General features: G+C 41.8%; 1 protein-coding gene across 1 annotated transcript in view; it reads left to right on the plus strand.

Annotated features, from left to right (window-relative positions):
* Window positions 1-22,821, plus strand: part of PLCE1 (phospholipase C epsilon 1) — a 307,719-nt gene extending 284,898 nt beyond the window's left edge. The window contains exons 25-33 of the mRNA XM_054572876.1: window positions 2,263-2,426; window positions 3,715-3,976; window positions 5,960-6,078; window positions 7,943-8,071; window positions 11,542-11,751; window positions 16,848-17,006; window positions 18,387-18,605; window positions 18,933-19,144; window positions 21,939-22,821. Coding sequence (XP_054428851.1) covers window positions 2,263-2,426; window positions 3,715-3,976; window positions 5,960-6,078; window positions 7,943-8,071; window positions 11,542-11,751; window positions 16,848-17,006; window positions 18,387-18,605; window positions 18,933-19,121 — 1,451 coding nt within the window. The 3' untranslated portion in view covers window positions 19,122-19,144; window positions 21,939-22,821. The remainder of the gene's footprint in view (window positions 1-2,262; window positions 2,427-3,714; window positions 3,977-5,959; window positions 6,079-7,942; window positions 8,072-11,541; window positions 11,752-16,847; window positions 17,007-18,386; window positions 18,606-18,932; window positions 19,145-21,938) is intronic.
* The last annotated feature ends 273 nt before the right edge of the window (window positions 22,822-23,094 follow it).

Genomic DNA, 23,094 nt, shown 5'->3' on the forward strand with positions numbered 1-23,094 from the left:
CAGTGATCTGGAACCAGGAATAACCCAGGTCTACACTCAATAAAACCAACTCTTGAGTTTGGAAACTGACTTGAGCCTGGTATGCAAACCCCGGTTATTGCTGGCAACCGTCCCTCAACATTCTTTCCACTGGGGCAGAACAATATCTTCCTCACATCCCAGAACCTGCAAGTGTAGAGACATGTGGCCCCAATCAAAAGGAAAGGTTCTATTAGTATTTATCATGCTTTCTTGCATGATTGTCAAATTCTTTACAATGATTTTTCCAGCCCCCAAATATAGACATAATTATTACAGGAATGGTGTCTACTTAACACAGCATTTTTCAATTAATAGAAGATCATAAAGTAATGCTATGCCTGATCTGCCATCACATGCATGACCAAGAGTAGTAATCAGGTGACATGGATTCATTCATGCACACTCTTTAACTTGGTTACAACAGGGGTTTTAAAACTATAGCCCCAGATGAAGTTCTGAGACCACCCGTAGGATGCAGTAGGAGGGCTAGATTTGAGGTCCCACCTTTAATTTAATTCAAGCTGAGCCACTCCACCTGGATCTGTTTTACCTATTGGATTTCTAAATGTTATTGTAGCAAAGAAAAAGTGCTTTCAAGTTTCAGAAAGCCACAGGATGGGCACAGACTTCATGAAGCCAGACTTCAAACCCAAACAGGTGTTTACATCATAACCATAATTTAAAAGCTACTGTTTATCAAGACCTTCCATGTGCCAAATGCTGAGTAGGGACTTTCACACATTACTCATTTATGACACCCCTGTGGGAAGCACATTATATGGCTCAGTTGTTAAGCTTGGGAACTATGGGTTAGGCTGTCGGGGTTTGAACCCCAGCATCCACTGCTTACTGTGTGCCTTGGGTTCTTTTATTTCTTGTGCCTCAGTTTCTACCTCTCTATAAAAATGAGAGTACTTCATGTGTTGAGAAGCACTGATACACTTAAAATGCTTAGAATTGGGGCTGGTAAGAGTGTAAATGTGAACTGCTATAATTTTCAGTAACATATCCAGTTCTCATTCATCAGTTCTGCATGAGCTAGTTGGCTTCACTCTCTCAGCCACACTAGCCCAGGCCTGTGTCCCTCTGTCACAGAGTAGCCTGGGAAGAGAATGCTCTCTCACTGCAGGCAAGACAATCAGCCTCAATGAATCAGCCCCATCAGGACTGGAGGGGGCCTGAGACATGGGGTCCAGTGCACTGATTTCATAGATAAGGAGACCTAACCCAAGTAGTTTTCATATGTCTAAGACATCTTACCCCAAGAATTCCTGCACGCAGTCCCAGCCAACTCCACGTACACGGAAAGATTTTACACACGAGACACGTAGAGGCCAACTTCTTATTGCTCTGTGGTGCTTACCACACTTTTCCTTGATGTTGGTCCATGTAACAAAGTTCACTCTGCACATGGAAGGAATCTAACAGAGGGAATATTTGTCAGGTGTGTCTCATAAACTCGCTGTTCATTTGGGCAACCTTTATACAGACATGAGCCATCAGATGAGCATTTGAGTGTGTAAGAGCCCAAAACGGTGCAGGAACCCAATCGTTCATCACAGAACTGTGCCAAGTAAAATCTGGCCACCGAAGACTGGAAGCCATTGTGAGGGTTCCCAGAGTTTACAATGGAGGGGATCATGGACATGATGTGAATCACATGTGATAGTAATTTTTTTTTCATGTTTAACTACAACTAAAAAAGAGGTAGAAGTATTGTAATTTATGGGTTGAAATTGAGATTTCAGGGAAAAATATATTTTTCTGGCTCTCCTCCCAGTCTTTCTTGGATTATTGAGATTTTATCTTATACTTGCAAAAGCAAGAATTGATCACACAGTTATCTGCATAGTTTGGCATATGGGGATAAGCGAATGCCATTATTATTCCTTTCTAAGATTCAGTATAAAATGACATATCTTAATTATATTTTTTGGATAGGTGTTGTATATTTTTATTTGCAGAAGGAGTTTTTTAAGTGGCAGAACCTGGGTTGGACTAAGAACACTGGGCCTCTCCCATAAACTGAGCTCCAGGGAGACAGGGACTTCGTGTCTTGATACCTGTTGTATCTTGAGCCTAACACAACCAGGCACACAGTAGCGACTAGATCAGTCTATGGAATAAATGGATGGTCACCTCTTTTTCATGCTTAAGCTTGGGGAAAATGGATACAAAGTTCTTATGAACCTCACATTTATAAGTGACAAAGTAGCAGGCAATATTGACTTTGTTTTGCAGATCTCCCTTTACATTTAAATGCTGCCATGTTTGAGGCCAACGGTGGCTGTGGCTATGTTTTGAAGCCCCCAGTTCTGTGGGACAAGAACTGTCCCATGTATCAGAAGTTCTCTCCCTTGGAAAGAGACCTGGACAACATGGAGCCCGCCGTCTATTCTTTAACTGTAAGTGTGGCCCCTGTCATCAGAAGATAGCAGGGTGCTTCAGCCTCGCTGGATGTGAATTGGTTTTTAATTGAAGGCATTACAAAGTTTTCGTGTTGCCGTTTGGTTCATGCAGATTTAGTTCCCAAAAGGATTTCTTTACCTCTTAAAAGCAGTGGCTGTAGTTTAGGGACGCTGTCACCAGTGTCAGTCATTGCTAGTGCCCAGTAGATGGAGTTACGAGCTCCCTGCTTCCCCTGCGTGCTGACGGTGGTAACCCTGTCCTCCAGAGCCCCTGGAATCACCGCTGAGTCCCTGACCTAGAAGTTGTGCTCCTTGTTAGAGCAGGTCATCTTAAACTCTCACAGGCTCTTAAAAGATCAAACAGGCATCAACATACAAATCAATTTAATGTCTTTCCTCCTTACAGTTTAAAATGTATCATTCCTGGGCCTTTCCTTACTCCTTTTGTTGCTTAATGGACTAAATGTCAAAACTCCACACGCTGCCCTTAACAATACCCCTGATCCTCATCGCTCAACTTTATTCCCCATTCTTTCACTCCCTCTTAGCAGACAGAGGAAAAGCCCGCTGGATGGGTGAAAGCAAAGAGGGATGAGGTAACCTCTTCTGTCTGACTTTACAACTTGCCCGTTTAACTCCAAAGGAAGAATGCCAAGCAGCCTCTGCTCACAACACCTCAAAGCCCTGGGAGAGCCCATCCCAACTGCTTGTCTCTTTCCCTAAGGCTAGGGCAAGGGCCCCTCTTCTGTGTGACCACCTTAGCAGGGCTCCAGTAGGGTTCCATCTGCTAACAGAAGGCTATGAATTAATTTTTAACTCCATTCTGTGTGACTTGCTGCAAAACTAAACTATTCAAGAAAATGACTTTGAAGTTATAAAATACACACCTAAAACATCTTGAACAGAATATTTGTTACCAATTTGTGCTTACATTGCATAAGGTCTCCCTCCTCCTTTTCCCTCGCCTTCTTGAGAAACTTAATTTCATATTAATTTCATACTTGGTTTCCTCTGAAGCAGCTTGGTTTTGAAGATACTTCAGCATTTTGACTCTTGAAAGGTGGCAGGTCAATGAGGTGACAAAATAAGCTTTCCCATGACCCCAGCCATGTGATTCCCTGATTACAATCACTTGCCCTTTTTTTGTTGTTTATTTTAGCCGATTTATTAATCATTTACCTTGCCCATTCCAGAGTGTTCTTTGTGGAGGGAAGTGGTGAGGTACAGAGGTTGCCTTTGTTTCCTTTTTATCTTCAGTGACGTTGATCCCCGCTTCCTCCCTCAGATTGTCTCTGGCCAGAACGTGTGCCCAAGTAACAGCACAGGAAGCCCGTGCATTGAGGTCGATGTCCTGGGCATGCCGCTGGACAGCTGCCACTTCCGCACAAAGCCCATCCATCGAAACACTCTAAACCCCATGTGGAACGAGCAGTTCTTCTTCCGGGTTTACTTTGAAGACCTTGTATTTCTTCGTTTTGCAGTCGTGGAAAACAACAGCTCAGCAGTCACTGCTCAGAGAATCCTTCCACTCAAGGCTTTAAAACGAGGTAGAATCACATTGCCGTGATGTTAACAATTACTATAGCTGCATGACGGATGCCCTGGAGCTCTTCTCTCTGCTTTTCTGTATATTTGAATTTTTTATATTAAAAACTTAAAGTAAGAGGCAAAGAGAAATAATATGAATCTGAACACTGTTTAAGTACATCTCAGAACAGGCTTTTCCTCTATATTATCCTAATATCCGAAGTAGTCACAACGCTCCTCTCCCACTTCCCACGGGGAAGTATGGCCTCTCCTGCTGCTGCTGATGTCAGGAGTAGTGGTGGTTGGCTCTCATTCCCCACATCCCTCCCCAAATAGCACCCATTGCACCCCTGGCACCTTTAAAGCAGAGACTGAAGCAAGGAGAGGAAGCAGAGAGGAGGGAGGGCTGGGGTGTAGCAGTGGCTCAGTGGGACGAGGCTGGAATCAGTGCCTGCCGGAAGTGCAGTGTCAGAAGCCAGGGCTGAGTGTTGGGAGGGAAACAGGAAGGGTGCAGAATCCTGAGCAGCCGAGGCAGTTGACTGGTGGGCTGGCTTTGCTGTGGGCCTCCGGGGATCTTCCTCTGCTCGCACCTGTCCGGACCATCTGCATACTCCCTCTTAAACTCTGGTGTGCATGAGAGTTGCTTGGGGCTCTTGGTAATAAAATGCAGATTCGGATGCAGTAGAATCTGGGGTGGGGCTTGAAATTCTGCATTTCAAACCAACTCCCAGAAGTGCTGATCCTGTCAGTCTACTTTGAGTACTAACATCCTAGTGCATACTTCCTCCCACAGCCACACTCAAACTGCCAGCGTCTGAGCACTGCAAACCTGTGACAGTTCCACGCCTTTTGTCCTTTTCCTGTTTCTTGTCTCCATTGTGCAAGGAGCACACGGTCACTGTATTAGTCAGCTCGGACTGACACACTAAAATGCCACAAGTGAGTGGCTTCAACAATTGAAATTTTATTTTCTCACAGTTTTGGAGGCTGGAAGTCTAAGATCAAGTTGTCAGTAGGTTTGGTTTTTTCTGAAGTCTGTCTCCTTGGCTTGTGGATGCGCCTTCCCACTATGTCGTCACATGGTCATCCCTCAGTCTGTGTGCTTAGCACCTGGTATCTCTCTCTATGTGCTAATGTCTTCTTACAGGGACACATCATTTTGGATAGGGCCCACCCTGATAACCCATTTTAATTTCACTACCCCTTTAAAGGCCCTATCTCCAGATATGGTCACATTCTGAAGTTACTGGGTATTAGGAGCTTCAACTTATGAATTCTAGGAGGACACCATTCAGCCCATAATAGTTACTACAAAAATGTGAGAAACTATGAGAAGCAAAATCAGCTTTTTAGAAATCCTTTTTTTAATCTCTCCAAAATGATCATTTTTGGTGTATATCTTTTGCAAGCTTTATTTCTCTGCCCATATATGTACACACTGGTATACAGTATATATTTTTAATACACAGGCTTCCTACTCATCTTCATGTTTTGCAACTTACTGGTTTCACTTACTAGTTAATGTAGGTAAGTGAACAACTTTTTGTGTTAATAACTATACATCTACACTATCACTTTTTACTGGCTGCATAGTATTCCATTTTATACTTACACAAGCATTCACACCATTACATTTAACCAATTCCCTATGGTTGGAATTAATATCACTAAAGCTGTTCTAATCTGAAGTATTTATAAAACAGTGGCTATAGACACAAAAATGATCAGGTTTTGTACTATATTTTGTTTGAGTGTAAGACTTTCTATTTAAGTTAAAAAACAGTTCCTAGACAAGGTAATGACCACTAGGTGGCTCAAAACTGTCCCCAGGGGCTGTACATTCCTGACGACAAGGCATCAGTTGGCTGCATGCCCGTTGCCACCCCCTGTTCATCGTAAGGTCTTATTTCTACCTACCATTCCTCAAGCTCCCTGGGGCATCGTCTTGGCAGAGCTCTGCTGTGCATGGCTAACAGGCTTTTCCCAATTCTGCATTGTTCCAGGATATCGGCATCTCCAGCTGCGAAACCTCCACAATGAAGTCCTAGAAATCTCTAGTTTATTCATAAACAGCAGAAGGATGGAAGAAAATTCCTCTGGCAGTACTGTGCCAGCCTCTTTGGTAATTAAGTTCTGTTTCACTCAGCATATTTGCGGGGATTGCTATGCTGGAGGTAGGCTTACTTGTGATACAGGAGAGTGATCACTGAGTAGCTATGGAAATAATGATAAAAGGAAAAGGCTGACAGTTGGCATTCTCTAAGCACTTTACATATATATTAATTCACCCAACCCTCTCAATAACTTTATGAAGGTGCTATGACTATCATCTCCATTTTACAGATGAGGAAGGTAAGAGCTAAGTATCCCTGAGTTCAGTCAACCATAATCCCAAGTTTATCTAGTGCCAAAGCCCATACTCTTAATGTGAGCCAAAAATAACATGGGAGGAAGGAGCTAATTAAGCAAACCTACTAGGAAGCATTCAGTCCTTCTAGAAACTTTAGGTTAGACGAGGAAAATCCTTCACTCTTGCAGTGGTCCGGGGCAGATGTCAGGTGAACACGGTTGGAGTAGGCAGCCAGATGCTGCTGTTAATACATAACTGGCACCCCAGCAACTGGGGAGATTACAGAGTCTGCACTCTTGGGAATGAGAGAGGAGCACTGCAAACAAAAAGTGCCGCCATTGCAGAATCAGTGTTTTAACACATCCCCCAGGTAAAGTTCTTCCCCATTGAAGTTCGAGAACCAAAGGACCTGTGCTCACTCCAGTGATCCAGGGTTGTTAACTTAAACAAGCAATACTGCTATAGTAAACTGGTTCATTCCATTATGCCTGCTTTTGAAATTTAATAGGCTGTCCACTCATTACCTGTTTACATGTTAACAGTCTGATCACTGTTGTATCAGTCTTATTCTTCAACATAGTCCTAACATCCTTGGAAAGGTATTTTATATGCTCACGATGGTGCTGGCTTGACCATCACCACTGCCACCTCCAAGTAGCCAGCCTTTCTTCTCTGCTTCTCGTTCCCTCACCTCATCAGTTTCTTTTCTCTCTGTCCCCGACTTTGTTTTCCTAAGTTCTCCACCTTTTCCCTTCAAAGTGTGGCCAAGGTTAAGAACAGCACTTTGGCCAAAGTGTAAGGCATTGCCTCTATCTTTGTGCAAAGGACTGGGAAACAGGGACAGGGCCACCTGGCACCTGAGAGCAAGAATCAGATGCTTTCTGAAAGTCAAGGTAGGGGCCTGATTCTGGGTTGGTTGCCCTCAATACTTAGCAGAGCTGAAGAGTCTACACATGCCAAGAAAGAACCATTTTTCCTCACAGGGCTTCTGACACCAAATGCGCCATGTTCTTTCCAAAATTACTTCTTTAACTCTCTGGCACCAGCTGGCTGTCCTACCTCTCAGTTCAGTCCTGACACTATCTACCTGGAGTTAATATCAGATCCCACAAGACTACCCACAAGGGCCCAGTCCCACAAGCCAACCCACACTTCAGATGCCAGTCACAAGTCCCTCTTCATATTCAGCAATTTGCTAGAATGACTCACAGAACTCGGGGAAGTGCTTTACTTGCCAGCATATTTTATTTATCATCTTACCATCCAAAATTCTAGCCCATTGCCTTCAAGAGAAATGGAACTCAATAGACACTGTTGAATGTCAGTTCAGAAATTAGGACTAGGATATATTTCAGATGATATCACTTCCATAATTATGATGGGAAGAGATACTGTTTTGTAAAATAAATTAATATTTTGGTGGTATGCTGTTAAATATCCTCACTAGTCTGTTAAAGAAGATGCACCATTGCTTCTTCAACCACAGAAAGATGAGTCAGGTTGTAAAGGATGCTCTGCTTTTCCATTCACATGTCCCTGTACATCCTTCTAAGGACTAGCACTTCTGTGTTGAATATAGCCTGGAAACTGCATGAGCATGAGAATGAAAGAGAAATCTTGTGGTCTTCCTTGACAGATGTTTAATACAGAAGAAAGAAAATGTTTTCAGACTCACAGAGTCACAGTACATGGGGTCCCAGGTCCAGAACCCTTTACTGTTTTCTCTATAAATGGAGGCACCAGGGCAAAGCAGCTTCTCCAACAAGTAAGTGCAGTGAGCTTGTGTGTATGTAACTATGTTGATAATTTACCTTTTGATTATTTGTGATGTTCAACATTGAGATCCACCCTACAAATGACCTGAGAGATCTTGGTACCACTAAATAAGTTACCTTAACCTGTAGAGAAGAATTTTAAAGAAATCTTCAGCTTTATTTTAAAAAATACACTAGGCTCAAGAAGGGTAAAGACCAGGATGAGTGGCTCTCCAACCACGTGTGCTGTTTCCCTCTGAGCCTAGACACAGCCTCATAGTGCAGAGCTTACCAATCAAGCAGAATTTGCACACAAACTGAATGAAGTCTATCATTCTAGGAACTGGATCAGATTCTTAGAGCATAAGATGGACCTTTTAAGTCAAGAAGACATCTTCTGCCCCTACAGCCTCAGGCCTTCATTTGCCCCTCTTCCCCTGGCACTCAGTCTTGATCCTTGAGGCCCTATCCCTCCAGTGATGTGAAGAGGCGTGGAAAGCCAACACAAGAGGAGGAGAGCCTGTTACCCCGACCAATGTAGCAGGACTGGCCCAAGTCCCCTTGTGCCCTGGGCCCCCCGGAGATCTTGGTGGCCTTCCGCAGGCAGGGACACTGCCCCACAGGAGGACTTGTAAGAGGGAGAAAGCCAGGAACAAAGCAACATCCAGGGATGTTGCTCCTCAAAAGAGCAAGGCAGGTGTATGTGTGATTCCTTTCCTCTTCACACCAGAAGCTCCACTCCTGGTTGGTACAGTGACCTAATCTCCTTGCAGACCATTTTATCCTTAATCCACTTCAAAAATCCTTCTATTTGAGAGTAGGCCAAGGGGAGCAGTGACCAAGGGGTAGTGACTATGGAGCTTCCTCTTAAGTTAGGACATATGATGAACTGTAACTGGGATCATCGAATGGTTGGGGGAGTAAAAGCCCTTTGATCAACCACATATAATACATGTTAATAAGTAGTTCTGTCCTTTGAGGGGAAGTCTCTATGGACAGGCCAACTTTTCCCCAACATCTTATCACCGACTTAGAGTCAGAGAAAGCTTAACTGTCAAATTTCACACATCATAAAACAGAAGCTACTACCAAGGTGGGGTGTTTCTTTGGATTTTTGTTTTTTAAATCAGTCAATCCATGAAATTTAGTGTCTCCTATCACAAAGCCCTGTTGCCCAGGCCATTGTGGCTCAGTTGGTTGGAGCATCATCTTGTAGCCTGAAGAGTTGCGGGTTTGATTCTCCACCAGGGCACTTGCCTGGGTGGCAGGTTCAATCCCCATGTGGGGCGCGTGCAAAGGGCAGCCAATTGATGTTTCCCTCTCTCTCCCCCATTCCTCTTTCTAAAAGTGATGAAAAAATGTGCTCAGGTGAGGATTTTTTTTAAAGTTGTTTTTAAAGCCCCTTTGGGGGTTTGGGGACTATAAAATGTGAAGATATAAAGTGAGGAAACATTTCCATGGACTACCCATAAAAAGCAGCCCATTATTTGATTGTCAACCCCTGTGCATAACCATGTGGCAGTAAAGCAGGACTGAGGAGGGAGGTGAGTGTCCGCACTGGCCTGCCCCTAGAGGCCAGCATGCTGAATGGTTCCTGCAGTGGCGGTTGCCCTGCCCCCATGGAATCCAGAGCCCAGCATCCATTGCAGACCAAGGGCGGGGGGGGGGGGGGGGGGGGGGCGCAGGGGCGGAGAGAGCCTTCCAAGACTCTCCTGCCCCCAGCATCCTCGGTTCATTCTTTTCCTCCAAGTGAGATGCCACAGCAACAGGGATGGAGGAGAAGGCTGTTGACTTAATCCAGGCCTGATGGTGGCAGCCCTCTCTCGTGACCAAGAGTGACTATAATGATGGCTCTTGACTATTGAGTTCTCATACTGTGCTCATGTTATATCTCATAACCAGGGCCTGAATCATAAAACAAATCATAAAATTAACAGGCTGTTACTGTGGAGGCAGAAAAATAATCCTCCTCCCACCTTCAAAATTCTTCTGGCTAAACTAATAATCAAATTGACAGGAAAAAATACCAGTAACCAATTTTATTATGTAGGTACACATGGGAGTTCTATAAGAATGTGAGACCAGAGGACAGAGTGTCAAGTTAAAGCAGAGAGGGAGAGAGAGAGACTGACTGTGTGTTTGGGACTTAAAAGGCCAGGAAGGCAATTCACATGGAGATGGAAAAGCAAATGGTAAATACATGTTTACCGGGCCATCTTTAACAATGGGACACAGAGAGGACTCTGAACAAATGAACATAGCTAGCCCCCCCCCCCCGCCCCCGCCACTTCGTGTACTAATTTATATTAAACTATAGTTACCTGGGATGGTTATCCCCCTGCCTCGAGCAGGTCCTCTATCTAAATTCTTTTAGGTAGTAAGAGGGAAGGTTGAAGGTTCTTACTGAGTCTTTTGTTTCTTGGAAACAACCAACCTAAAATAATCAATATCCCAAACATCGTGGCACGTTCTGCTTCCCCTCATTACTCTTACTGTTCCCACTTTATAAAGGGGGAACTGAATCTCTAAAGGGTTAAACATCTTGCCCAGCACCTCACAGCCAGTAAGTATTAAAGGCAAACCTCAGGCCCGCCTCTGTCTGGCACTCCAGCCCTGTCTCAGCCATCTGTTTGACTGCCAGGGTCAGTAGCCAAAAAAGAAAACAGGCCTCCAGGCACCCAGTCCAGAGCCTATTGAAAGGAGAATTCCCAGGAATTTAGATCTGATGAGATTAGATGATGCTGGAGAGATTATCTTGGTAAAAGCTGGGCTGGGTTCATTGCCTTAGTCCTGTATTGTAAGGTTACAAAGAGATAAATTCATATATTTGAAAACCTAAAGTTTTCAATTCAGTACAAGCTCTCATTCCAGCAGTGGGAAAAATAGTTATGATATCTGGGGATTATGAATAAATTGTGTCATTGTCCAGAATGGACACAAACAATTCTTTTTGGGCATAAGAGAATTCTTAGACCTTCCAAAAAGGATTATGCCACACTCCAGAGTAGATTTCACTTACAGTGCACATCACGGCCACCTGAACACCATAAAGATAGACTCGTGGGGTTTTTTTTAATTAATTTTATTGATTGTGCTATTATAGTTGTCCCCACTTTTTCCTGCTTTATCCTCCTCCACCCAGCCCCACCTCAGGCGGTCCCCATACCATTGTCCGTGTCCATGGTCATGCATGTATGTTCCGTGCTTAATCTCTTCACCTTCTCTCTTCCAGCCTCCCCACCTCTACCACCCTCCCCTCTGACAGCTATCAGTCTCTTCCATGTATCCATGCCTGTGTTTCTATTTTGCTCATTAGTTTATTTTGTTCATTAGTTTCCATATATAAGTGAGATATATGGTATTTGTCTTTCACTGATTGGCTTACTTTACTTGGCATAATACGAAAATAGATGTGTTTCGAATTACAGTTTTTGCCCCACTCCTCCGAGGTGTGCTAACTCTGTCTTTGCTTTATGTTTAGATTCTGACCATTGAACAAGACACCAAACCTATTTCCACAGACTATTTTTTGATGGAAGAAAAATATTTTATCTCTAAAGAAAAGAATGAATGCAGAAAACAACCATTCCAGAGAGCCATTGGTCCAGAAGAAGAGATTGTGCAGATTTTAAACAGCTGGTTTCCAGAGGAGGGATACGTTGGCAGGATTGTGTTAAAAACCCAGCAGGAAGTAAGTGTGTCTGGGCACAACCCGCACAGTCACCGCTCAGTATGTAATTAACCGCCTCACCGCTGGCCGCCTCCCTCAAAATCAGGATTTCTTGTGATGTAATATAAACTTGATTTATATTATTCTTCTTAAGTAAATATGGAGAAATGATTTTATTCTTCTGCACATACTCAGAATGTTATCTCTATGTTACAGAAATTCAGTCTAAAAATCATCCCTTATGAAACAAAGTGAGCAGATGACAGCTGGGAGGGGAGGAGGTTACGGGGTGGAGGGAACAGGGCTCAGGGACACGGACAACAGTGTGGTGATTGCTGGGGGGAGGGGAGTATAAGGGAACTAAAGGGTAATGGAAAAATACAATAAAGAAAAAAAAACAAAGGGAGCTAAAACACAAAGGATCTCAGAGGATACACACTGCCAGCCGTTTGTGCAGTGTCTCATTTGCATGTGTGAGATGACATTGTGAGGGTCACAGAAGGTGTGGTGCAAGGCCCGTCGGCATTGTGCATTTTGGGGTTGGTTGCATTCCTGTGAGTGCCTATTAAAGTTTTAGCTAATAACAAGTTCAGTGCTTATAAGTAAAACAACAGTATTTTTTTTTAATATTCTATAACTTCACACAAAGTAAGAATAACCTCTTATCTTCGGTCAGAATTGTAATGTACTAAATACATTATGTTCACTGATACCCTTATGATAATTCTCGTGAAGGAAACAGTACAGTGTCAACTCCAAATTGCTGGCTTCTGTTGGGGCTCATTGATGGAGCCCTTTTTTTCCCTAAATAAACTGATAGGAGCCCACTAACTTACTGCCATTTTTTTTTAATGATAGTAAATTTAAAATAAGGTCATTGCTTCATGCAGACGGTCATGCCTCACAGCATGCCAAAGATGAAGGAGTGGAGTCCATTCAGCAGTTTGATTAAATAAATATTTATTGAGCACCGGATATGTGCCAGGCCCTCTTCTGAGCACGTGATCTGCTCCTTTGGGGGATGTACTAGAGCTTGACTGGTACAGCGCCCACTAATGGTTCATGTTTGTTGGGACACAATGGATTAGATAGCCCATTGCCAGCACCATGGCTCAGTTTTTCCCTCAGTACGTAATTGTGAACATGGCCTGCACCTCTCCTTTAGGAACCAGAGCCACTGCCTCCCCTTTTAACATGGCCTTAGACCGTAATAGAACACTTCATTTAAGCAAAGAAATGTAATTGTCTCCCCAGCTTCCTCTTCCTATAAGACATACAAATTGCTAAGCCAGAGAAAAAGCAGTTCTAATAACAATAGCTTTATGAGAAAATAGAGAGCTTAGCTCGATTTTTAAAGCTGTCTTTAATTTCTCAATATTTTTCCTATTTCTAATTGTCTTTATGATATGTAAAAAAGTATCTTATAGGTGACAATTGAGTGAATTCTTTAAATCAAATATTTGCATAATGACTTACGGAGTTCAAAGCTCTCACACACTCACTCTTTGAATGAACTCATGATATCATAAGGAAACGGAGGTTCAGGTTACGCTATGGCAGGTGAGTAATAGAAAGAACTCGAGTCCTGTGACTTCCAGGTCCATGTCATTTCCACCATCCCGTGCTGCCCAGGCTGCAGTTGTGTCCGTCCCTGTGGGCCAGCGCGCCCAGCACTGTGGGAGGCAGCAAGCCACAGGCAGCATGACGGGCTGCTGAGTGTCATGTGGGCCTTCATCGTGAGATGGGACGGGCTGGGAGGTCAGGGCTTCCCCTACACAATTTAAAATGTATATGATAACAGGCAGTAGAGACCTCACGAATAAAATGTTGCATAAGGGCTGGTGAAAGAGAAGGATTTTGAAGAAAAAGAGGATCAATTAGAAGTGTAAAACACTTCTCATGAGAATACAGCAAACTCTCTGATATGTTCTTGTTTGGAGGCAGTTTTTGAAATGATGGAAATGTATTTCAAAAATTAACAAATCACATTTAATGTGTCTAGGTTTACCTGGTGCATAATAACATGCAACACATACTTACTGATTGAAAAATGAATTCAGCAATTGAATACAGGCAGGCACTGACATAGTTGCTAGATTAGAGCTTTATGCATTTTCATGTATTTTGCTCTTTGGAACTAGTAATATATATAAGCAGTTTGTCCACATATTCAAAGTGCCCGGACTGCTCCCTGTGGCCTCTGGTCTCTCCTGCCGGCCTTCTGCAATTTTCTTGTCTCCTGGGCTGTTGCGCTATCAGGTAGCACATCTTCCTGTCATCAGTATGCTCTCCTCTGACACCTGCTGGATTTGAAACCAGACAAACCTGGCTCTGCCACATATTAGATGACCTTGGGCAGCTCACCTGACTTCTGTGTACCTCTGTGCCCTAATATGTAAAATCTATGATAGAAACTGCTACCCTGCTTGACTCAAAGAGATCATCATGAGACCCATGATAAACATGTAGACAATATGTAGAAAAATGCTTAGTAAACTGTAAAGGGCTGTACAGTGAGGGCTGTTGTTAGGGTCATTATTTGGGGCTTCTAATGCAGCTGAAAACTCCTGAAAAATAAATAAGCTCTAAGTGAGGCCCTAAGGAGCTCTTTTAAAGATAAACATGCATGGTTGTCAAGATATTTTATGTAGCAATTAGGACCTTTTTTTTTTTTTTTTTTGCTTGCTTGCTTGCTTTCTGGTTTTCAGGGCCCTGAGATTATAAATTATGTCATGTGCATTACCACTTAACCCCTCTCTCTGATTGATTAAATATATTGTAATCAATGCAATGACATAATGCAACAAAATCTCTATGAATTGACAAGAAATGACCACAGTCTTTGAAGTGGAGAGAAAAAACGAATTGTAGAACAGTATAGGTAATAGAATACAATCTAATTTTATGTATTAACCATCACTCTACCCCAAGCCCATAATAGAATGCGTGGAGTCCAAAAGCTGCAGTCATGTAAATCATAGGCGCCAGGACTGCAAGATCAGTGGAATGATAGGGATGAGCCTGTGAGAGTAGTTGACCAGTCCTTTCTGGTCCTGGCTACAGTTTGGCGCCACCTGGTGGCAGTTACCCATTTGACTTTAGTGAGTACTAATGAGAACCATTCTGGGTCCTGTGGCTGATTTTTCTTAATTAACTTTATTTTTAAGTCATGTTTATTCTATTACAGTTGTCCCAATTTTTCCCCCTTTTCCCTCCTCTACCCTTCCCACCTCCACCTCCCGCTCCCACAGTCAATTCCCACTCTGTTATCCATGTCCATGGGTCATTCATACATGTTCTTTGTTTAGTCCCTTCCCTTTTTGTCCACCATTGTCCTCCTTCACCATCCCCTCTGGTCACTTTCAGTCTGCTCCATGTTTCCTTGCCTGTGGTTTATTTTGTTCATTAGTTTATTTTGTTGAATAGATTACACTTGTAGGTGAGTCATATGGTATTTGTCTTTCACCACCTGGCTTATTTCACTTAGCATAATATTCTCCAGTTCCATCCATGTTGTCGCAAAAGGTTGGAGTTACTTCCTTCTTTCTGTTTTTTAAATGCAGATTGATTTTATTTATTTTTTAATGTCAAAATTCATTATAAAAAATTAAAACATTTAAATCCATTATAAAGTCTCAGCAATCATGACACCAGCACAGAAATAACCAAGTAGATCAAGGAAATAAAATGAGCATTCTAGAAACAAATGTATGTATCTAACAATGTAATCCATGATTCAATTGATATTTCAAGTCAATAGGAAAAATAAGGCTTGTTCAACACATAAGGTGCATGAATCGCTCTTACTTGAAATAAAACAAATATAGAGCCCTATTTGACAATGATTCTTGGGTTCTGGCTAGTTAGCTCCACTTCAGTGGCCTGCTCAGAGGAGATGAGGCTAGGAGATGCTGGGGATCGGAGGACCGCCCCACCAAATCCTCACATCCTGAGGTGGGTTGCCTACTGTTTACTTGCCTTGCCTCTCCTTCCCTTTCCTGCCTCCCCCTGCAAAAGATAACAGTAAACCACCCTCATCTGAGAATAACAATAGCCTCATTTTGAGGCTAACAAAGAACAGGAACCATTTAACAATCACATTATAGCCAAGTTCTCGTAAGTCAAGGGTTTCATTGTATCTATCTATTTATTCACATGTACAAAAATATATTTGTATACCCATACTAGATGTTTAGGAGGATATATAACCTAACAACAGTGTTTTTGTTTTGTTTTGTTTTGTTTTGTTTTGTGGAGAATGAGGTGGGAGAGAGAAGGAAAAAGGGCAAAAGTGGGAAAAATTAGCCTTTTTATAGATATATTTCTGTACTACTTGAAAATTTTAATAAGGTACATACATACATCTATAGATATATCTAACTATATAGGTAATATACATAGTTATATATGTAAAACTCACTGGAAGACAGTTCACCAAAAACCAATCAACCTGATGACTAAATCTCATAATTATTGAATATTTTGTTGATACTCATTTTTTTCTAAGAGATCATATCTTAATATTTTTTTATTTTATTTTTTAATTACAGTTTACATTCAGTATTATTTTTTCAGGTGTACAGCATAGTTGTTAGACAATCATATACTTTACAAAATGTCAATATTCATTTTAATGTAACTCACCTCCAGCCATTGTTTCCACCTTTCACTGTGGGGTTTGTTCATTTAACCTGGCTGAATGTTAGTTTCACATTTCCTATTTTAAATGTCTAACATTTCTTAAATGTTCAAAGTCTATATGAGAATGGGTGGGCTTTCTCTTGCTTTCGGTAATTGGCAAAGTGCTGCATTTTTTTTTTTACAAATTTATCTACAGTTGATTTGGACTCAAAATCCACAGCTAATAGAAGCAGATTCTATTAGCTTATTCTGGGCCAGACCTTATCAGTCTGTCCACATCAGCAGAAACAGAGTACTTCTTTTTCTAAGACATGCATGTCCTTTTAGAATAAGTTTTGAAATATTAAATAGTATACAAACTATAAAGCTAGAGATTACTTCCACATTACCAAATTTTTGTACATCTCAAAGTTTTGTTATATTTTTCTTTCCTTATTCTCACCATTTACTCATTCTTTTTTTCTTTTTTAACATAGAACCTAGAAGAGAAAAGCATTGTTCAAGATGACAAAGAGGTGATCTTGGCCTCAGAGGAGGAGAGTTTCTTTGTCCAGGTGCATGACGTGTCCCCGGAGCAGCCTCGAACCGTCATCAAAGCGCCCCGCGTCAGCACCGCGCAGGATGTCATTCAGCAGGTGAATGTCCCACCCCTCCTCACCTCAGTCCTGTCCTATGTGTAAATTATTAGGACAAATCAGATGTCAGCCTATGTTATTAATGAAGTTCCTAGGCCAGTGGGGACCTAAAAAGGGAGAGTGGGAAATAATAGTTCATTCCTTCAGCAGATGCTTACCTAGCATCTCCTGTGAGGCACCGGTAATAATGGAGGAAGGAGGTGACTCGGCAGAATAATACTTTCCTTGTCCCAGACGTGCCTAAATCAAGACCTGATGACCATCTCCAGAGAACAACCAGGAGGTCTTCCCTGACCCTCTTCCACCTCCGGGTCATGCTTCTCTGTGTATGTGGTTTCAGAAAACTGTATTTTCTTCCTTCAAAGCCTTGTCATGAAACACCCTGAAGAACTGGAATAGTGTAATGGTTAATGGCACAGACTCTTGGTCAACAGGCTCGAGGTTCAAATCTCGGGTCCACTTTTTATAACTTTAAGATCTCGGGCAACCATCTATGCCTTAGTTACAGTGGTATGCTTTAAAAAAAAATCCTACTCTGATTTGTAGCATTTGGCAATTTCTGTTGTGTAAACAACATATCAGGTCTGATTTCACAAATCTGTTCCATTTGGCTCCAACGTTCTACCATATGGAAAGGTGCCACTTAGATAACATGGAGTTAAGATAATGGTTCTTTGCTCACAGAGTTTTTTGTGAAAATTAAGCCAGTAATATATGTAAAGTGTACAATTCCTAGCACATGGTAAGCACTATTTAAGTGCTATTTGCTATTACTGCATGATAATTTTGTTAGTATAGATTTTGAACTTCGTTTCTTTGTGTCCCCAAAGTACCTGGGACATATTTGTAAGAGGCCCTCACTAAACTTTGATGAGTGAGCAAATGCAGAAATGAAACATAATCTTGTACAAAATGAGAAGTAAGGCCAACTAAATTTTAAAATGCCTTAACCCCCAAGACTCCATGGTGAAGAGGCAGCCCAGGGGGACAGAGAGACGCCTGCAGGTCCGGATTCTGCCCCTCTCTGTCTGCATGACCTTCGTGTCTATGAGCTTTGGTGGATGAAGCCAGTCCGGCTCACATCTTTATTCTGTTATGTCTTTGCTGCGCATCCTCTGGAATATGCTTACATTCCTAGTCTGAAAATGGGAATTACAATGAGTAAATCATGGAGTGTTGTGAAGCTAAACAAGGTAATGTAGGAAAGTATATGGTAAGCTGCAACCACACAAATGTAAAATGAAAAGTAGGGTGATATGACCTGAAAGATCCCTATCATCTCTAAAAATCTCTGTTTTCCACCTTAAAGTTTCATTTACAATGAATGCAGGTGTTGGAGACACTGTGCCTTTATTCAGTTGATTATAACTTATCTTTCAGACCTTATGCAAAGCCAAGTACTCCTATAGCATCCTGAGCAACCCCAACCCGAGTGACTATGTCCTTTTGGAAGAGGTGGTGAAAGACACAGCCAACAAGAAATCTTCCACCCCCAAGTCCTCCCAGCGGGTCCTTTTGGATCAGGAGTGTGTGTTTCAAGCCCAAAGCAAGTGGAAAGGCGCAGGAAAATTCATCCTTAAACTAAAGGAGCAGGTGCAGGTAAAGTTCAAGGTTATTTTGCTCTCTTCACCAATTAGTTAATGTTTATAATTACACTGTAATCAAATTTGGGAGGCAGTGAAATCTAGGAGAAAGTTTCTTAGGCAAGAAATTTAGGGGGGAGAAAATTGTTTGTCTCCATTCTCACCATGGGAAAAGAAATGGATTTTCCCTTCCATGGGTAAGCAGTCCAGGAAGGGAATCCCTCAGTCCCCCTTCCCAGAGCGCCACATACTAGAAAGGGAGCAGGGGAGGGCTCTTTCGGATGATACAGTGCCACGGACACTGGCTTTAACCTGGTACCAACAGGGAGCTTTTTCCCCACAGGCATCCCGAGAAGACAAAAGAAAAGGCATTTCTTTTGCAAGTGAATTCAAGAAGTTCACCAAATCAACTAAACAGCCCCGGGGACTCACATCACCCACTCAGGTCTTGACCTCAGAAAGTGTCCAAAGCAAGGAGGAGAAACCTGTAGGCAGCTTGTCCTCCAGTGACACGACAGTCTATCGACAGTGACCGTGGGGAGCATATTCAGCCAGGTAAACTAAGTTACTGCACTGTTCAGAAACAGGGCCACTTACATGGTTTTTAAGGCATGATTTGTACAGTATCTTATCTTTTCCAAATAGAGGTGGTCCCTCCAGGAGGTAGGAATGGTACCAGAACAGGAAAAGGGCTCTGAAGATATAGGCACCTTCAGAAGTTACCATTATAGACCTCCTAATTTTATCAATTACTCAGCGAAGGGTCCAAGAGGACCGCCAACCTGCCCAAAGGACGTCAGCATTATTTCATCATAGAACCATTTTAATTGTTGGTAACTCACTTTCGAGGGGCTGCTATGAATCACTCAACTTCCATTCCTTTGGATTCCTAGTTTTATGTTATTCTAATTTAGCTTTGATTTGGGCTTAGCAACCTCAACTTCTTCTGCCTCATTTAAAAAAATAAAAATTTGGCACTCAGGATGTGATGATTAAAAAGAAAGCAAAATAACCTAACAGCCTCCATCTTCAAACCGCATTAAGTTAGGCCTTGGGGTGCCTGCCCGCCACTTGGTATTCACATACAGAGTAAATGTCATTCTATCTTAAAACAAATAATTTCTATGGAACCTGAATTTTTTCTAAACAAGCATATGAGGAAACCAAATACACATTTCTTCTTTTCACTTAGTTTCCTAATGAACCCAAGGGATTATTAAAGCCCACTTTTCAGCTGTTGTGTTGAAGTTCTAAGATTTAAAATTCACAAGTGACAAAAATAAACAAATAAAAAATTAAATTCACAAGAGACCACAATGAAGGCATTGCTGCATATACTGAAGGGTTTCATCATCTGTCTTTATTACAGTTAGGATTTTCTTATATTAAATTGTAAAAGCTCACAGTTAAAGAACTCACTGATACCTCTTGACAGGGCCAACTTTGATTTGTAACAGCCCAAAAGAAAGCCCAATACATAGAACCCATATTTCTACATTTAAGGGCCAACTCCTAAAATATTGCTGCCCAATATCATGTTTCCAAAGCTCTTTCAAAACAATAGACAAGCCATGACCAGTGTGGCTCAATTGGTTGGGCATCATCCCGCAAAGCAAAAAGTCTCCTGTTTGATTCCTAGTCAGGGCACACGCTTGGGTTGCAGGTTCTGTCTCAGGCAGGACATGTATGAGAGACAACCGATTGATGTTTCTCTTGCACATCAATGTTTCTCTCCCTCTCTTTCTCCCTCCCTTACCCTCTCTCTAAAAATAAATAAATAAAATCTTAAAAAAGTTAAAAACAGACCAGGCCAAATACAGGAAACCACTTCCCCCAGGACATCTGCATATCCAGCCTCCCCCAGGAAGTCAGGGTCCTTTAGCTTCTATACACAAAGACTCATCAGAGAGAAATGTGAGAACCGTGGCAGCCATCCGCACACGCAGCATCAGATAGTGAGGGATATGCATAGAACGGTGAAGCCCCGGCTGTCCGGGTTCTGAGAAGGTTTGGCACCCATTTTCTATTGAGATAATGGTTGGTATCCCAGTGTTTTAAAAGTTCCAGACTCACTTCCTTTTCTCCCTGAGTGTCACTGAGACAACCTGAGCCTTCTCCAAAAGCAAGTGAGCTATAGGACTAAATACCAATGTTGAGCCTCTCCAACGTGCAGACAATGACTAGCCGTGGTAGTGGGTTTGTGAGTGGGCCAAAAGGATGGCGATGAAAATGTAAAATACTGCTTCCCAGGTCCAGAACTTAGCATCAAACAAATCATAGGTGTAGTGTTATACATACATCTCATTATAACTTATAACCTCTGTAATGATATAGCAAAATTACACTTTGCACAGAAGGAGCCCTCGTGTGCTACAAGATTACTGAAGTGCTTAAGAATACAGCTCCACTGGAAATTTGACTTAAAAATAATATGCTTGCTATAATGAGCATTACTAGTTGCTTATAGTTTAGGAGAGTAGGGAGGGCAGTGATTAGGTAAATGTCTTTGGACTCAGTTTTTCTCTAGCAAAGAAGACATTTGGAATCATTCAGTTGACTTCAGCTTTGCTTGAACTTGGGGAAGCTTCTCTTTTAAAACTGCCATTGGTGCATTTATGTGAATATGTATCCCATGTTATCAACTCCTTTACAAGTGGAGTTTCCAAGAAAGGGCACTTATGGAAAAGAAGGGGCTTTTCTGTTTATACTCATAAGAAAGCAAACTTAGTATTTTTACTGCTTTCTGATGGCATATTTCATACTGTTTATTCTAAAATTTTCACTTCTGAAGTGTTGGGTTACCTCTTAAGAATACTCTAAGAATTTCTAAACAAGGAATAATTTACCTTACTCTTATCTGAAGTAATAAATAGTTGTTGAAGAAAGTCCACCTTTTTAAAAAATTTTTGAACAGCTTTATTATGATTTTTAAAAAAGAAAAACTTTTCTAAATATGGTGTTCTAGGACAGAAATAGCCTAATGTTCCACCTCCTAGGAACATCATGGTATAACATTGTGACTTTGTAGGACAGAGCCCCTCCCCCAAACAGAGCCACCAGAGCTCTGTGCTTTCCAACTGGTTGAACACTACACCTTTGCTGTACTGTAAATGTTTCTGCTCCTTCACTTAAAATATACTAACAAAGCCATGGCCGGGTCGCTTAGTTGGTTAGAGCATCAGGCTGATAGGCCAAGGTTGTGGGTTTGATCCCCAGTCAGGGCACATGCAAGAATCAACCAATGAATGTGTAAGTGGAACAACAAATTGATGTCTCTCTCTCTTTCATATCAATAAATGAAAATTTAAAAATAAAATATACTAAAAAGCCTATGGATACAACTTTACAGGTGAAGATCTTTGGCCAAGAAGTTAAAAAAGTCAAGAATGAACATGGTGGAAACCAATATAATTTCCTTGTTTTCATTCAACTTAAACTGGAAATTGATGATTTCTGGACTCAAGCTTTCTTCATACATGGTGTGAGGTCCACCCTGGGGACAAGCAAAATGGCACAGGGCTAGCTAGCTACCATTTTCCTGATGAATCAAGCAAAGGAGCCCAGGAGATCCCATCTTATAAATGTCAACAGTTGTTAGAATAAGTAAACATGAATATCTGTCCAGAAAGTATCCAGTCATGTACTATGAAAAAGAGACATTTATCAAAGAAGATACAAGACACAAGAAACATTGTACACAGGACAATGACACCTCAGTCCCCTTCAAAGTAGGCACCTTGGGACCTCACACAGTTCTCCCAATTGCCATCAGCTGTCCCATCATATTTTCCTGAATCTCATCAACAGTCTCAAATTTCTTTCCTTTCAAAGGTGATTTTAGTTCTAGGAAAAGCCAGAAGTCACAGAGCGCCAAATCTGGGCTGTAGTGGGGCTGAGTCACCTGGGTGATTTGATGTTTCACCTAAAATCTCTGCAGGAGACTTGATGTGTGAGCAGATGTGTTGTCCTGATGAAGCTGCCCATCACCAGTTGCCCATTGCTGAACCATCTGAATAGTTTCCATGGAGGAATGTTCAGGCTTAATGCAAAATTTGATGCAGATTCGTTGTTCTACTCGCTCAGTCATTTTGAATACGACAACCACACAGTATACATGCTCACTCAATGGCAACTACCCTGCCCACTGACTAGCACAACGAAGTTGTCATTGTTCACACATGCGCATTCCAGGCGATTCTTCTTGGCTGCCAACTTATATCAATGTTGCACAAACAGTTCTCATTAACAATGGCTGGACTTTTTCCAGACAGACCATTATATATATTAAGCTTGCAAAAATTGATCTAGAAACAGGGGTCAGCAAACTTTGTCTTTAAAGGGCCAGATAGTAAATATTTTTAAGCTTTATGGGCCATATGGCCTCTGTTGTAACTGCTTAGCTCAGCTGTCATAGTGCAAAATCAGCCATAGACTATACATACATGAAAGAGAATGGCTGGGTTCCAGTGCAACTATTCACAGACACTGAAATTGGAATTTCATAT

This window comes from Pteronotus mesoamericanus, unplaced genomic scaffold (assembly GCF_021234165.1).
Source record: "Pteronotus mesoamericanus isolate MK-2021 breed Mesoamerican mustached bat unplaced genomic scaffold, CSHL_Meso_final contig_24, whole genome shotgun sequence".
Classification (NCBI taxonomy): Eukaryota; Metazoa; Chordata; class Mammalia; order Chiroptera; family Mormoopidae; genus Pteronotus; species Pteronotus mesoamericanus.